Genomic DNA, 13,410 nt, shown 5'->3' on the forward strand with positions numbered 1-13,410 from the left:
AGCTTACCCCTTGCTTACATAAAAGCATCACCAGAGGGGCCGAGAGTTTGGCCTAGTGGTAGAGTGCTTACCTAGCATGTACGAAGACCCCGGTTTAATTCCTCGGTACCATATACATAGATGCTTTCAGGTGCAACTTGGCACTCATTAAACTTGATGCAGAAAAGCAACTGGAAATACAGCACAGCAGTTGAGAAGTCCCAAACATGTCAAGTTAGCCCCTCAGTTCTGAACTGTTCTGCTCACTAGCCACTTGGCAGAGCCTTAAAATTGCAGGTCATGTTCCAAATGCTCAATTTCACTCCACAGCAATTACCTAAACTGGTATGTACCTCAAAAACCCGCATCACTTGGGTTCAAATTACCAACATTTGTCCCTCCCAAAAACTTGGCAGTTAATGGGGGTAACTGCCAACTCCACCACTCAGACCACCATAGGCCCTGCCTAAAACAAAATTACCTAGAGCTAAGCTTTGCACCAACAGACAACACCAGGTCACATCCAGCTAGTGCTTGATTGTAGATGGTTTGATGTCCCTTCTGGGAGATGCAGATTTTAGCAATAGTCTGCTCCTTTCTTCTGCATCCAAGGAACTGCTTATATGCACCCACCCTGTACACTAATTCTGCCAGACCTAGGGATTGAACTCAGGGCCTGGGCACTGTTTCTGAACCTCTTTGTGCTCAAGGTTAGCACCCTATCACCTGAGCCACAGTGCCATTTCCAGCCTCTTTTCCTGGCAAGCTTCAAACCTCCACCCTCAAATCTCAGCCTCCTGAGCAGCTAAGTTTAAAAGAGTGACCCACCAGTGCCTGGCTCCTCACCTAAAAAACCCAACATTCTACAGAGTATTATCTGACTCACTATTTCCCCATTCCTAAGTATTTGTTCACTATGAGGGTTCTGGTACCAGCACTAGGCCATGTGCACACAAAGGTTACAACTAGCAAACAAAAGCACAGCAGGATGTGTGCAGTGGCTCACACCTGTAATCCTAGCTATTCAGGAAGCTGAGATTTAAGGATTGTGGTTCAAAGCCAGCTCCGGCACTAGAGGCTGTTTTTTGCCAGTCTTGGGCCATGAGCTCAGAGCCTGATCCTTGGGCTTTCTCAAGCCTAGAACTCCACACCACTTGAACCACACACAGCACTGCTTCTGGCTTTTTTGTATATATGCGATACAGAGGAATCAAGCCCGGGCCTTCATACATGCCAGGCAAGCATTCTACCACAAGGCCCAACCCCCAGCCAAGACTGTGAGACTTTTATCTCCAATCAACTACCAGAAAACCAGAAGCGGTGCTATAGCTCAAGTGGTAGAGTGCTAGCCTTGACTTGAAATGCTCAGGGACAGTGCCCAGGCCAAGTTCAAGCCCCACCAACCCCCCCCCCCAAAAAAACAAACCCAAAACACAGCCACCAGCACCGTTAACTTCACATTCAGGACTAATCATTTTTTGTTAAATTTAGGTCCCGAGTACCCATCTTAAGTAAACTGAATAGAGGCTACAGGTTGTCGGCATTTCTTTATTCAAACAGTCTCTTGCACTCCTTAACTCTGTAAACTGAATAGGGCTACGGGTTGTCAGCATTTCTTTATTCAGTCTCTTGCACTTCTTAACTCTGTTAAAAAAAAAGGGGGGGTTCTCTTAGTACATGGTCAGATGATTTTTATCAGCCCCAGCCTAGTACTGACTCACCCCCACACCCACTATTTCCACTCAACTTCTGGCCCCTTAGAACCCAGAAGCTGAAGAAGTCACTTACAGCCGGACATTCCACTGCACCGCTGTTGATGTCATCTATGATGTCATGGGGGTGGCGGCCATCAACATTACACCCCACAGACTGGGCCGTGCCCAAGATCTCCTTAATGGTTCCTACAAATAAATGGTGGCATCAGAGGGGGCCCTCTTAGTCCCCCAACAACCCTCAGATTTGAGGTCAAATGAGTACCTGACACCCCTCATAAAAAATTCCTAGCTGGTGAAGGCTCACACCTGTAATCCAGGAGGCTGGATCTGAGGATATCAGTTCATAGCCAGCCAAGGCATTGGCACTAAACACGGAGACTCATGTCCAAGTAACCACCAGAAAACAGGAAGTGATGCTCAGGCTCAAGGGATAGGGCAGTAGCCTTGAGCTGAAGCGCACAGACAGCGCCCAGGCCCAGAGTTCAAGTCCCACGACCGACAAAAAAAAAAAAAAATTCTGGGCAGGGAGTTTGGCCTGGTGGTTAAAGTGCTTGCCTAGCATGCACGAAGACCCGGGTTCGATTCCTCGGTACCACATACATAGAAAAAAGCCAGAAGTGGTGCTGAGGCTCAGGTGGTAGAGCTCAGGCCTTGAGAAAGTCCAAGAACAGTGCTCAGGCCCTGAGCTCAAGCCCAGGACTGGCAAAAAAAAAAAAAAAAAAAAAACCATATATTGCTAATTCTGTAGGTGAATCATTTTCTCCTTTAGAATCTTTCACAACCTGCTAACTAGAAATTTCATCAAAAGGATTAATGTAACTGTTTTCATTTGTACTGTGAAATTTTGCATTGTCTGATTTCTTCACTCATACTTGAAGCCTTTATTAGAACATCTAGGAGACATTGTACTTCCTGGCTTATCTCTTCCACCTCATAATTGATCAGCACAATTAAGCCCACAAACACTAAGAGGAAAGAGGGGAAAGGGTAGTATGACAGGAACTAGTTCAGTGAGCATGTATAGAATTACCACAGTGAAACCTTTCACAATACTAAGTATGCTGGGAAAGGTTGGGCAGAGTTTGGCTTAATGCTTGGGTGTTTGCCTAGCATGCACGAAGAGTTGGGTTTGATTTCTTAGTACCATGGCAAGGTAGAGCCTCCTGTGGGGGCTCAAGGAATACAGCAAAATCAGCATCCTGACTTTTGGGCAGGAAAACATTTTAAAGGAGACCTTTAAAACTAAGCACAAAACTGCATTAGCCCATAGTGGAGAAGGGTTCATCTAAGACACTTGTGGGTATGGCTTGTCTGGACGAGCAAGACTGTGCAAGGTCTACAAGGCAGCTATGCTGGCAAAAAAAAAAAAAAAAAAAAAAAAAAGCAGGGAAGATAGGAATACTACAAAGAACCATTAGGATCTTCAGGGCTGTTTCTGCACTTCAAGTAATCCACTCATTTTCTTGAGACAAGGATAATTCATACAGCCCAGTTGCTCCCTATACAGGGCCATGATAGAGGATCTTGAGGACAAGGACTCATAGCCCCTTAACCTGTCAGCCTGATGAAAGGCTTTGGCCTGTAAGATTTCTGGGGGATGCAGTCCTGTGGGCAGGTAGGACACTCCTCCCCAGCCCCAAGCAGTGCCAGGTTGTCTTCAGGAGCCCCTAGGCCTTCTGGCAAAGACTGCTGCTGCACCAAAAACCTCCCCAAGTAGGCTTAACATGGGTTCCTGGGAAAGAAAAAGGCATGCCCTAGGATCCCAGAACCCATGGCATGCTTCAAACCCCAAATTTGCAAGTTATCAGGCTATGGGGCACACATACTGCCACCACTCTAAGTAGGCACTGCAAAATTAGGCTACCTGTGTTAATATGTAGCTCAGCTTGAAACAATCTGTAACATGCCTACCTAGAATTAACCATCTTTTCTGAAATCAGCAAAATCTATTATTTTCAAAAGTGGCTCACTCAAACTTAACAGGTCTTTCTTTACCCAAAGCACCACCTCCGAAATGAACTCGAGGGAGAAGCCCCACAAATGGAAACTTCAGTGAGCTTACCCCTTGCTTACATAAAAGCATCACCAGAGGGGCCGAGAGTTTGGCCTAGTGGTAGAGTGCTTACCTAGCATGTACGAAGACCCCGGTTTAATTCCTCGGTACCATATACATAGATGCTTTCAGGTGCAACTTGGCACTCATTAAACTTGATGCAGAAAAGCAACTGGAAATACAGCACAGCAGTTGAGAAGTCCCAAACATGTCAAGTTAGCCCCTCAGTTCTGAACTGTTCTGCTCACTAGCCACTTGGCAGAGCCTTAAAATTGCAGGTCATGTTCCAAATGCTCAATTTCACTCCACAGCAATTACCTAAACTGGTATGTACCTCAAAAACCCGCATCACTTGGGTTCAAATTACCAACATTTGTCCCTCCCAAAAACTTGGCAGTTAATGGGGGTAACTGCCAACTCCACCACTCAGACCACCATAGGCCCTGCCTAAAACAAAATTACCTAGAGCTAAGCTTTGCACCAACAGACAACACCAGGTCACATCCAGCTAGTGCTTGATTGTAGATGGTTTGATGTCCCTTCTGGGAGATGCAGATTTTAGCAATAGTCTGCTCCTTTCTTCTGCATCCAAGGAACTGCTTATATGCACCCACCCTGTACACTAATTCTGCCAGACCTAGGGATTGAACTCAGGGCCTGGGCACTGTTTCTGAACCTCTTTGTGCTCAAGGTTAGCACCCTATCACCTGAGCCACAGTGCCATTTCCAGCCTCTTTTCCTGGCAAGCTTCAAACCTCCACCCTCAAATCTCAGCCTCCTGAGCAGCTAAGTTTAAAAGAGTGACCCACCAGTGCCTGGCTCCTCACCTAAAAAACCCAACATTCTACAGAGTATTATCTGACTCACTATTTCCCCATTCCTAAGTATTTGTTCACTATGAGGGTTCTGGTACCAGCACTAGGCCATGTGCACACAAAGGTTACAACTAGCAAACAAAAGCACAGCAGGATGTGTGCAGTGGCTCACACCTGTAATCCTAGCTATTCAGGAAGCTGAGATTTAAGGATTGTGGTTCAAAGCCAGCTCCGGCACTAGAGGCTGTTTTTTGCCAGTCTTGGGCCATGAGCTCAGAGCCTGATCCTTGGGCTTTCTCAAGCCTAGAACTCCACACCACTTGAACCACACACAGCACTGCTTCTGGCTTTTTTGTATATATGCGATACAGAGGAATCAAGCCCGGGCCTTCATACATGCCAGGCAAGCATTCTACCACAAGGCCCAACCCCCAGCCAAGACTGTGAGACTTTTATCTCCAATCAACTACCAGAAAACCAGAAGCGGTGCTATAGCTCAAGTGGTAGAGTGCTAGCCTTGACTTGAAATGCTCAGGGACAGTGCCCAGGCCAAGTTCAAGCCCCACCAACCCCCCCCCCCAAAAAAACAAACCCAAAACACAGCCACCAGCACCGTTAACTTCACATTCAGGACTAATCATTTTTTGTTAAATTTAGGTCCCGAGTACCCATCTTAAGTAAACTGAATAGAGGCTACAGGTTGTCGGCATTTCTTTATTCAAACAGTCTCTTGCACTCCTTAACTCTGTAAACTGAATAGGGCTACGGGTTGTCAGCATTTCTTTATTCAGTCTCTTGCACTTCTTAACTCTGTTAAAAAAAAAGGGGGGGTTCTCTTAGTACATGGTCAGATGATTTTTATCAGCCCCAGCCTAGTACTGACTCACCCCCACACCCACTATTTCCACTCAACTTCTGGCCCCTTAGAACCCAGAAGCTGAAGAAGTCACTTACAGCCGGACATTCCACTGCACCGCTGTTGATGTCATCTATGATGTCATGGGGGTGGCGGCCATCAACATTACACCCCACAGACTGGGCCGTGCCCAAGATCTCCTTAATGGTTCCTACAAATAAATGGTGGCATCAGAGGGGGCCCTCTTAGTCCCCCAACAACCCTCAGATTTGAGGTCAAATGAGTACCTGACACCCCTCATAAAAAATTCCTAGCTGGTGAAGGCTCACACCTGTAATCCAGGAGGCTGGATCTGAGGATATCAGTTCATAGCCAGCCAAGGCATTGGCACTAAACACGGAGACTCATGTCCAAGTAACCACCAGAAAACAGGAAGTGATGCTCAGGCTCAAGGGATAGGGCAGTAGCCTTGAGCTGAAGCGCACAGACAGCGCCCAGGCCCAGAGTTCAAGTCCCACGACCGACAAAAAAAAAAAAAAATTCTGGGCAGGGAGTTTGGCCTGGTGGTTAAAGTGCTTGCCTAGCATGCACGAAGACCCGGGTTCGATTCCTCGGTACCACATACATAGAAAAAAGCCAGAAGTGGTGCTGAGGCTCAGGTGGTAGAGCTCAGGCCTTGAGAAAGTCCAAGAACAGTGCTCAGGCCCTAAGCTCAAGCCCAGGACTGGCAAAAAATAAAAAAAAATCTGTAACTACACGGGCAGTCCTTTCAAACCCAAACATTCAGTAAAAGCACCCAAAAGTTAGTTCAGATGACTACACCATCTTACCAGAAAGTTCTCTGGCTAAAGATCTGTGCCTCATCTGCCGGGCAATGCTGACAATCTCATCAAAAGAGATATTTCCACTGTGTTTAACTGCAGAGAAAAAAAAAGTTTTCTCACAACTGGGACTGGGTCACCAGCAACGTCGTCGCTTTCATCTATTTCCGGGCTGTCCCCATGCTTTCGGCACAGAGTCATCCACATGAAGAACAACCCTGTTTCCTAAAAGCTGGGGTTTACTATTAGCTCACCACTGGATTGCACCAGCCAACAGTAACTGATCAGGTGCAGTGGCGGGTGGCTAAGAGCAAAACTTTCCGTCCACGCATGCACTCCACCAGGTAAGTCCACTACCATGTAGCATGCTTTGATAGCCCTTGGCTTAATTTCTTTCCAATCCCACACCAACTCTGGGTTTCATTACAAAAGCACAACTAAAGAAAATCCAACTCACTGTTTTTCTGTTTCTTCCTGTCTCTTGGTGGCTCCTTCAGGGCTTTAATGATCAGGGCAGAGGCAGAAGGTACCACCTCAATCTGCAGAAGAGATTCTTGATGTGAATGCCCAATACGTTAGAAACAGCCCTCAGAGACCATTAAGGCCAGACATACCAGTTACTGAAATCCCTTAAACATTTGCTGGCCTGGGAACAGTCTACAAAATGTCACCCCAGCTGACAAGGTTCAGTATCCAAATATCCATACTTTTGCTCCAGAACTACCCACTTTGCAAGGCCTTCCCAAGGGAGACATGGTGTTTACCATTAATGACAATTTGGTCTGGGAATTTCAGGAGTGCTACCTCTACCACCAGCACGTAAAATAAGTAGTACCTGGGCCTGTCTGTTCTGAATGGTCAGCTTCACTGTAATCCTCAGACCCTTCCAGTCACCCGTTGCTTTGGCGATGTCATCACCAACTTTTTTTGGAGACTGTGAAAACAAAAGTTTGGGATCACATTGTGCTCAATGCTGTTCACCAATGCACCGAGAAATGAGCCTAGTTTAGGGCAAATTGGGGCGACAATATTTTTGTGGGTCATGGGGCTTGAACTGGGCTGGGGCGCTGTCTGAGCTCTTCAGCACAAGGCCACCAACCAATCTTGAGCCAAACCACACTTCCCACTTTCCAGAAATTAATTGGAGCTAAGTCTTAGTTCCTTTTGTGAGTGGGTAGGCTTTGAACCTTGATCCTCAGATCTCAGCCACGTGAGCACCTAGGATTACAGGCCAAAGCCACGGTGCCCTTGGACAATATTTGAGTCACTTACCAACTTTGTCCTAAGGACATGGGATAAAGACAGTTTGTACACTTACTACTATAAAATTCCTTGCACAGGCTTCTTGCCACTCAAGCTTCACCTAGGTACTAGGCTGCCCTAGAGGGCAAGGAAGCTAAACAAGACCAAAAGGAACTTGGGAGACCACCCAAGGACAAAGCCTAATGAAGTGGGTATCCAAGCGGGCTTGCGTGGCTATCAACAAGGTATGAATAAAGCTGGACAAGGCCATTACCAGGTTTCCATTAAGGCTTAAAAACGCAAGCCCTATCCTCAGCAGGGCATCCTCCCACTACCCAGTCCATCCAAAACCTCCTGACCCCAAAGCCTAAGTAACAGGGCGCCCGGCCTAAACGTCCCACCTTCCCTGTGGCTCCTCGGGCCCCACGCCAGGGGCCAGAGGCGACCCAAGGGCCGCATGACGGCCGAATTGTACCTGCACAAGCCAGCCTGTCCCCGTCTAGTTAAATTAAACAAGCAAACACAAGCAGCCCCGGCCCCCGCGGGGATAACTTACCAGGCCCAGGGGACCGATCTTGGGGGCCAGGGCGGACGTGGCGCCGACCTCGCCGCCGGTGCACCTGAGGTACACTGGAAGGAATCGAACCTGATTAGAGCGGGCGTCGCCCCGCTCCGGAGCGGGCCCGGGCCCTACCCGAGGTCCTGCGGTCCTCCCTCCCCTCTCCACGTGAGGCCCGCAGAGGGGAGCCGCGCCGGGGAGCGCGGGCGCGCCGGGGACACGCACCGACTTTGATCTCGTTGGGGTCGAACTTAGGTGGCATGGTGGAGGCGGCTGGTGTCGGATGAACCCGGATTCGGGACGACCGAAGAGTTGCACCTGGGCCTCCTCCGAGCCGAAAGCCGAAAGGCCGGAAGCCGCGCGACCACGCGAGATATAGGCAGGAGTACGCCGTTCTCGCGATACCTTGAGGCTCCGCCCAGCCTCTGGACGACGCCCTCGCCGCCATGATTCCTACGGGCAGGCTCTGGACGCCGACGGCCGGAAGCCCGGGATAGTCCGAGGGGACCGAGCCCCGCCCTCCCCAGCGGGGCCGCGCCCCTCCCCGACCCGGGTCCCATCGAGGCCCCTCACGGGCGTGTATCTTAGCCGCCCAAACCACCTGGCGTAACGAACCCCCAGACTCGGCTTCCGCGGAGCGGCGCCCGGTGGAACCCAGGCCCATGACGGAGCCTTCCGAGTGAGCGACCTCCGGGCTCCAGCCGAGGGGCGAGGCCCTGCGATCGCCCAGGCCGCCACGCCAGGTGAGCCACGGCCCCACCCAGCCTGGCTGGGCAGAAGGGGAGCCGAGAAGGAGGCCCAAGGAAGGAGGAGAAAAGCCAGGTCCTCGCGGGGGAGCAGGCGAGGGGAGTGGTCTCTGGGGGCGGATGTCGGGTGAGGCCTTAGAAAGGCTAGGAGCAGCGGTCAGCTGCAGGCCCTCGGGAGGGTGCGGGGCTCGGAGAGCATCCCCACCCCTGCAGCCGATGGGGAGGAAGGCGCCCGGCACCTGCAGGCCTCACAGCCGCAGACAGCCCACACCCACGGGCAGGACCTGGGATGCCTTCTTTCCCTCAGGATCCCCACCGGTACCCCTTCGTCCCCGAATCCGGCTGTCACATGTGACTTCCATTTATTAACCACTGTCACGGGTCTGGGCACTGTCGGTTCAACCCCTGTTATCCTAGCTGCTCACGAGGCTGAGATTTGAGAGGACTGCAGTTCAAGCCAGCCCTGGCAGACGCTTATCTCCAATAAACTTCCCAGAAAAAGCTACAAGTGGTTAAAGTGCTAGCCTTAAGCAAGAAAAGCTCTGGGATAGAACAGGCTGGAAAGCACTTGATCCTCACTAAACTCTGTCTTGTTAACAGAATTACAAATAAGGAAGATGAGGCTCTGAGAGGGCAAAGTGACACATTTGCTGGGTGCTAGATCTTGGACTCAAATCCAGTAATATTTCATCTCAAAATTCATGTTGTAACCACACACAGTCTGGCTAATTGCTTCCTGGTTGCTGATGTCCTGTATAGACACTGTGCAGATTTGGGCAAGGCAGTGAGCACTAGCTCTGAGTGCAGGACGTGAACTGGTAAGACCAGGTTCTTAAGCATGTTTTACAGCCTTCCAAGCTATGTAAATAGATCTCTAAACTTAATGAATATCTCAATTTCTCCACTATCAACAGAGCTACTGTGGGAATGACATGGGTTAATACCAGGGAACGTGGTACCCCAGGTGACTGATGGTTGCCTTTTCATTCTTATTGAATTCTTAGATCTCTTTGTTTATGCTGTAGTTGAACTTCACAACTCTGGCTAGCATTGGTTTAATCCTGCTTGTGCCAGTCTGACAGGGACCAGCTGTGACCTAGCAGCTGAGTCTGTTAGAGTCCTCAGAGAGCATCCTTGAAAGAGCCTAGGGAACTTCCCTAGGAGGAAAGCTGGGGCCCAGAACAAGGGCCCCAGTGTCTCACAGTATATGAGAGCCCAGATGACCTGGCCTGCCTTCATGCTCTTTCTACCCCCTTGAGTTGTACGTTGAGCGCTGCTGTGAGGGCTCAGAACACTGATAGGCAAGTTGGCAGAACCTTGCCAGCATGGAGGTCACTGGCTGGCAGACCAGCTGCTTGCTGGTCTGCATGGAGTCAGGCACAGGGACCGATTGTGAGGGTCCTAACTTCTGTCCTGTGTCTTAGGGTCTTGAAGACCTCTCTGGGTAAAGGGAAGGATGCCTCTCTTCTTCCGGAAGCGGAAACCCAGTGAGGAGGCTCGGAAACGCCTGGAATACCAGATGTGTGTGGTGAGGGACAGTGTATTTCCTCTGATTCGTCTGTGCCTCACATCCTCCTTCTCCATTGCTTTCTTTTCCCTGCTGAGCCATGGAGCTTCAGCAAGAACAGGTGGACTGGGTACCCAAGGAACAGACTAGCGGAACCAGAAGGTGTCTGTGGGCCCTTCCAGCTACTCAATTCTGTGTTTCCTTGCCTGGTTTTGTCCACTCTGTGAAAGTGTTTATGCACTAGTTTGGGGAATGTAGTGCAATAGTAAAGCACTTGCCTACTATGCTTGATCCTGACCTCCATGCTAAAATAAAAATAAAATTAATTAATATAAAAATGAGGGCCAGGGCTGGGAGTTTGGCCTAGTGGTTAAAGTGCTTGCCTAGCATGCATGAAGACCTGGGTTTGATTCCTCTGTACCACATACATAGAAAAAGCTGAAAGTGGTGCTGTGGCTCAAGTGGTAGAGCTGTAGCCTTGAGAAAGCCCAAGGACAGTGCTCAGGCCCTGAGTTCAAGCCAGGATTGGCAACAAATAAAAAAATAAAATACCAAAAAAAAAAGTAAAATAAAATAAAATTGAGGGCCATGCTAGGCACAGTGACTCACATCTGTAATCCTAGTTACTCAGGAGATCCGAGGCTCTCAGTTCAAAGCCAGTCCCGGCACAAAAATCTGGAGACTCATGTCCAGTTAACAACCAGAAAACTGAAAGTGGTGCCATGGCTCAAGGGATAATGCAGTAGCCTGAGCTGAAGAGCTCAGGGATAGCACCCAGGCCCAGAGTTCAAGCCCAAAGACCAACTCACCCCCCTGCAAAAAAAAAAAAAAAAAAATATTGAGGGCCAGGAGCACAGCCTAGTGGTAGAATGCTTGCCTAGCATGCATGAAGCCCTGGGTTCGATTCCTTGGTACCATATATTCAGAAAAAGCTGGAGGTGGTGCTGTGGCTCAAGTGGCAGAGCATTAGCCTTGAGCAAAAAGTGTCCAAGGACAGTGCCCAGGCCCCAAGTTCAAGCCTGGCGAAAAAACAAGCAAAATATAAAATTAAATATTTTTCTCCTTAGGCAAAAGAAGCTGGGGCTGACGACATTCTTGATATCTCTAAATGTGAGCTCTCAGAGGTAAAGTGAGGGTGGTGTACAGGCTGTACATTTAACCATCCTGTGCCCTTGGATCCCATGTCCCAGGGGAAGATGGACAGACATAGAATCAGACTTTTAAAAGGCCAGAACACTCGTCAAGGATGTTTCCTTAGATTCTATTCTTTCCCCAAAGAATTGAAATGATCCTTTGGCCTTGACATAGTTCTTCAGGACTCAGAGGTTTTAGTTAGAAATGGAGCTGGGTGTGTTGGCCATGTCTGTGGTCCCAGCGTTCAAGAGGCTGAGGAAGGAGGATTGTGACTTCGAGGCTATAGTGAAACTTCATCTATTAGAAAGAAAGAAGAAGAAAGAGAAAGCAGATACCAGGAGCTCATGCCTATAAACCCTAGCTACTTAAGAAGCTGAGATCTGAGGATTGCAGTTTGAAGCCAGCCCAGAGAGGAAAGTCCATGAGGTCTTACCTCCAGTTAGCCACCGAAAGCCTGAAAGTAGAGCTGTGGCTCAAGTAGTTGAGCACTAGCCCTGAGCAAAAGAAGATCAGGGATAGTGTGGAGGCTAGGGAGGGAGGGAGAAAATGTACCCACACATTCTCTAGCGCAGTAGGGATGCATGATTAGGACAGTGGTGGGAAAGGAAGTTCCCTGCCAACCACTTGGGAGAACGCTGTCCCCACCCCAGCCTTCCTTAGGCTCAGCCCAGTTCTCTATATCATTGTTTCTCCCTTGCTTACCTCCTGCCCACCTGTCCCTCAGAGAACAAAGGAGAAACTGGCAAGAGAGGTGGCACTTACCTTTCTTTATCTCATTTTAGGTTCCATTTGGGGCTTTTGCAACCTGCAAAGTTCTGCAGAAGAAGGTGAGCTGAGTCTTTGTCTTCAAAGAATCACTTTCTGCATGTTTGCCTTTTAGAAACTTTGAGAAGCCATCTTCCTGGCAGTGCTCTTTTATAACCTGACATTTCTCTAATCCTTACCTCACAGGTATTGATTGTACATACTAACCACCTCACTTGTCTGCTTCCCAAATCCTGTAGCCTTCTGAGCCTCGCAACCATCAAGGTACTGGGGCCTCTCCAGGTGCTGCAGGTCAGGTGGCAGCTGGCTTTCCTGAGTCGTCCCCCCACCCCCATCCCACAAGGTTTTGTTTGTTAAAGTTTTTTGTTTTGTTTTTGTGGGTCATGGGACTTGAACCCAGCCTGGGCACTGTCCCTGAGCTCTTCAGCAAAAGGCTACAACCCTACCTTGAGCCAAGCCCCACTTCCCATTTTTTAGAAGTTAATTGGAGATAAGAGTCTCAGGTCTGGGGGGCTGGGAGTTTGGCCTAGTGGTAGAGTGCACAAAGACCTGGGTTTGATTCCTCGGTACCACATACATAAAAAAAAGCCAGAAGTGGTGCTGATGCTCAAGTGGTAGAGCTCTAGCCTTGAGAAAGACCAAGGACAGTGCTCAGGCCCTGAGCTCAAGCCTAGGACTGGCAACAACAACAACAACAACAAAAAGAGTCTCAGGTCTAGGCCAGGTGGTGGCCTATTTCTGTAATGCTAGCTACTCAGGAGGCTGAGATCTGAGGATTGAGATTCAAAAGTCAATGAGACTATTATTTCCAATTAACCACCAGAAAACCAGAAGTGGTGCTGTGGCCCAATAGGTACAGCACTAGCCTTGATCTGGAGAGCTCAGGGACGGCACCCAGACCCAAAGTTTAAGCCCTACAACTGACCAAAAAAAAAAAAAAAAATCTGAGGATCATGACTTAAAGCCAACCTGGGCAGGAAAGTATGAGATTCTTATCTCTAATTAGCAACCAAAAAAAAAACAAAAAAACCAGAACTGGAGCTGTGGCTCAAGTGGTAAAATACTAGCTTTGAGTGAAAAAGCTAAGGGATGGTGCTGAGGACCTAAATTCAAACCCCAGGACTAGCACAAATAAATTAAATAAATGGTAGGGCCTTGAATAAAGAAAGCTAAGTGGGGGCAGGAGGCCCTGCATTCAGTCCTAGTACTAGAATGAAG

At 48.9% G+C, this 13,410-nt stretch overlaps 2 protein-coding genes, 1 long non-coding RNA gene and 1 other non-coding gene across 8 annotated transcripts in view; 1 reads left to right on the top strand and 3 right to left on the bottom strand.

Moving 5' to 3' along the window:
• Positions 1-1,513: 1,513 nt before the first annotated feature.
• Positions 1,514-2,268, bottom strand: LOC150065979 (uncharacterized). Its single transcript, XR_016534819.1, has 2 exons — positions 1,768-2,268; positions 1,514-1,623 (listed from the first exon to the last, which is right to left on the bottom strand). It is a non-coding gene; the product is annotated as an uncharacterized LOC150065979 (long non-coding RNA).
• Positions 2,269-5,262: 2,994 nt separating this feature from the next.
• Positions 5,263-8,401, bottom strand: Rpl12 (ribosomal protein L12). The gene is made up of 7 exons (XM_090330672.1): positions 8,266-8,401; positions 8,038-8,111; positions 7,075-7,173; positions 6,697-6,778; positions 6,249-6,335; positions 5,517-5,629; positions 5,263-5,372 (listed from the first exon to the last, which is right to left on the bottom strand). The coding sequence occupies exons 1-7, from the start codon at positions 8,300-8,302 to the stop codon at positions 5,367-5,369; spliced, it is 498 nt and encodes a 165-aa protein (XP_090186798.1). The 5' UTR covers positions 8,303-8,401; the 3' UTR covers positions 5,263-5,366.
• LOC150065981 (small nucleolar RNA SNORA65) lies at positions 6,410-6,540 on the bottom strand. The gene has a single exon (XR_016535041.1). It is a non-coding gene; the product is annotated as a small nucleolar RNA SNORA65 (small nucleolar RNA).
• Positions 8,402-8,459: 58 nt separating the features above from the next.
• Positions 8,460-13,410, top strand: part of Lrsam1 (leucine rich repeat and sterile alpha motif containing 1) — a 33,451-nt gene continuing 28,500 nt past the window's right edge. Inside the window, exons 1-6 of one of the 5 annotated variants that reach the window (XM_090330666.1) lie at positions 8,460-8,783; positions 9,387-9,604; positions 10,211-10,314; positions 11,361-11,417; positions 12,210-12,254; positions 12,379-12,456. In XM_090330666.1, coding sequence (XP_090186792.1) covers positions 10,243-10,314; positions 11,361-11,417; positions 12,210-12,254; positions 12,379-12,456 — 252 coding nt within the window. In that variant the 5' untranslated portion in view covers positions 8,460-8,783; positions 9,387-9,604; positions 10,211-10,242. The remainder of the gene's footprint in view (positions 8,784-9,386; positions 9,605-10,210; positions 10,315-11,360; positions 11,418-12,209; positions 12,255-12,378; positions 12,457-13,410) is intronic. The other 4 variants (XM_090330665.1, XM_090330668.1, XM_090330667.1 and 1 more) reach the window with 4 other exon arrangements.

The sequence above is a fragment of the Megascapheus bottae genome, chromosome 3 (assembly GCF_031878675.1).
Source record: "Megascapheus bottae isolate mThoBot1 chromosome 3, mThoBot2.hap1, whole genome shotgun sequence".
NCBI lineage: Eukaryota > Metazoa > Chordata > Mammalia > Rodentia > Geomyidae > Megascapheus > Megascapheus bottae.

Excerpts from the sequence above, each read along its gene's own strand:
- Rpl12 (XM_090330672.1), bottom strand. The coding sequence starts at position 8,302 with ATGCCACCTAAGTTCGACCCCAACGAGATCAAAGTCG. Across the intron at positions 8,112-8,265 it reads CCCCAACGAGATCAAAGTCG|TGTACCTCAGGTGCACCGGC; the intron begins GTGCGTGTCCCC and ends GATTCCTTCCAG. Across the intron at positions 5,630-6,248 it reads TTTAGCCAGAGAACTTTCTG|GAACCATTAAGGAGATCTTG; the intron begins GTAAGATGGTGT and ends ATTTATTTGTAG.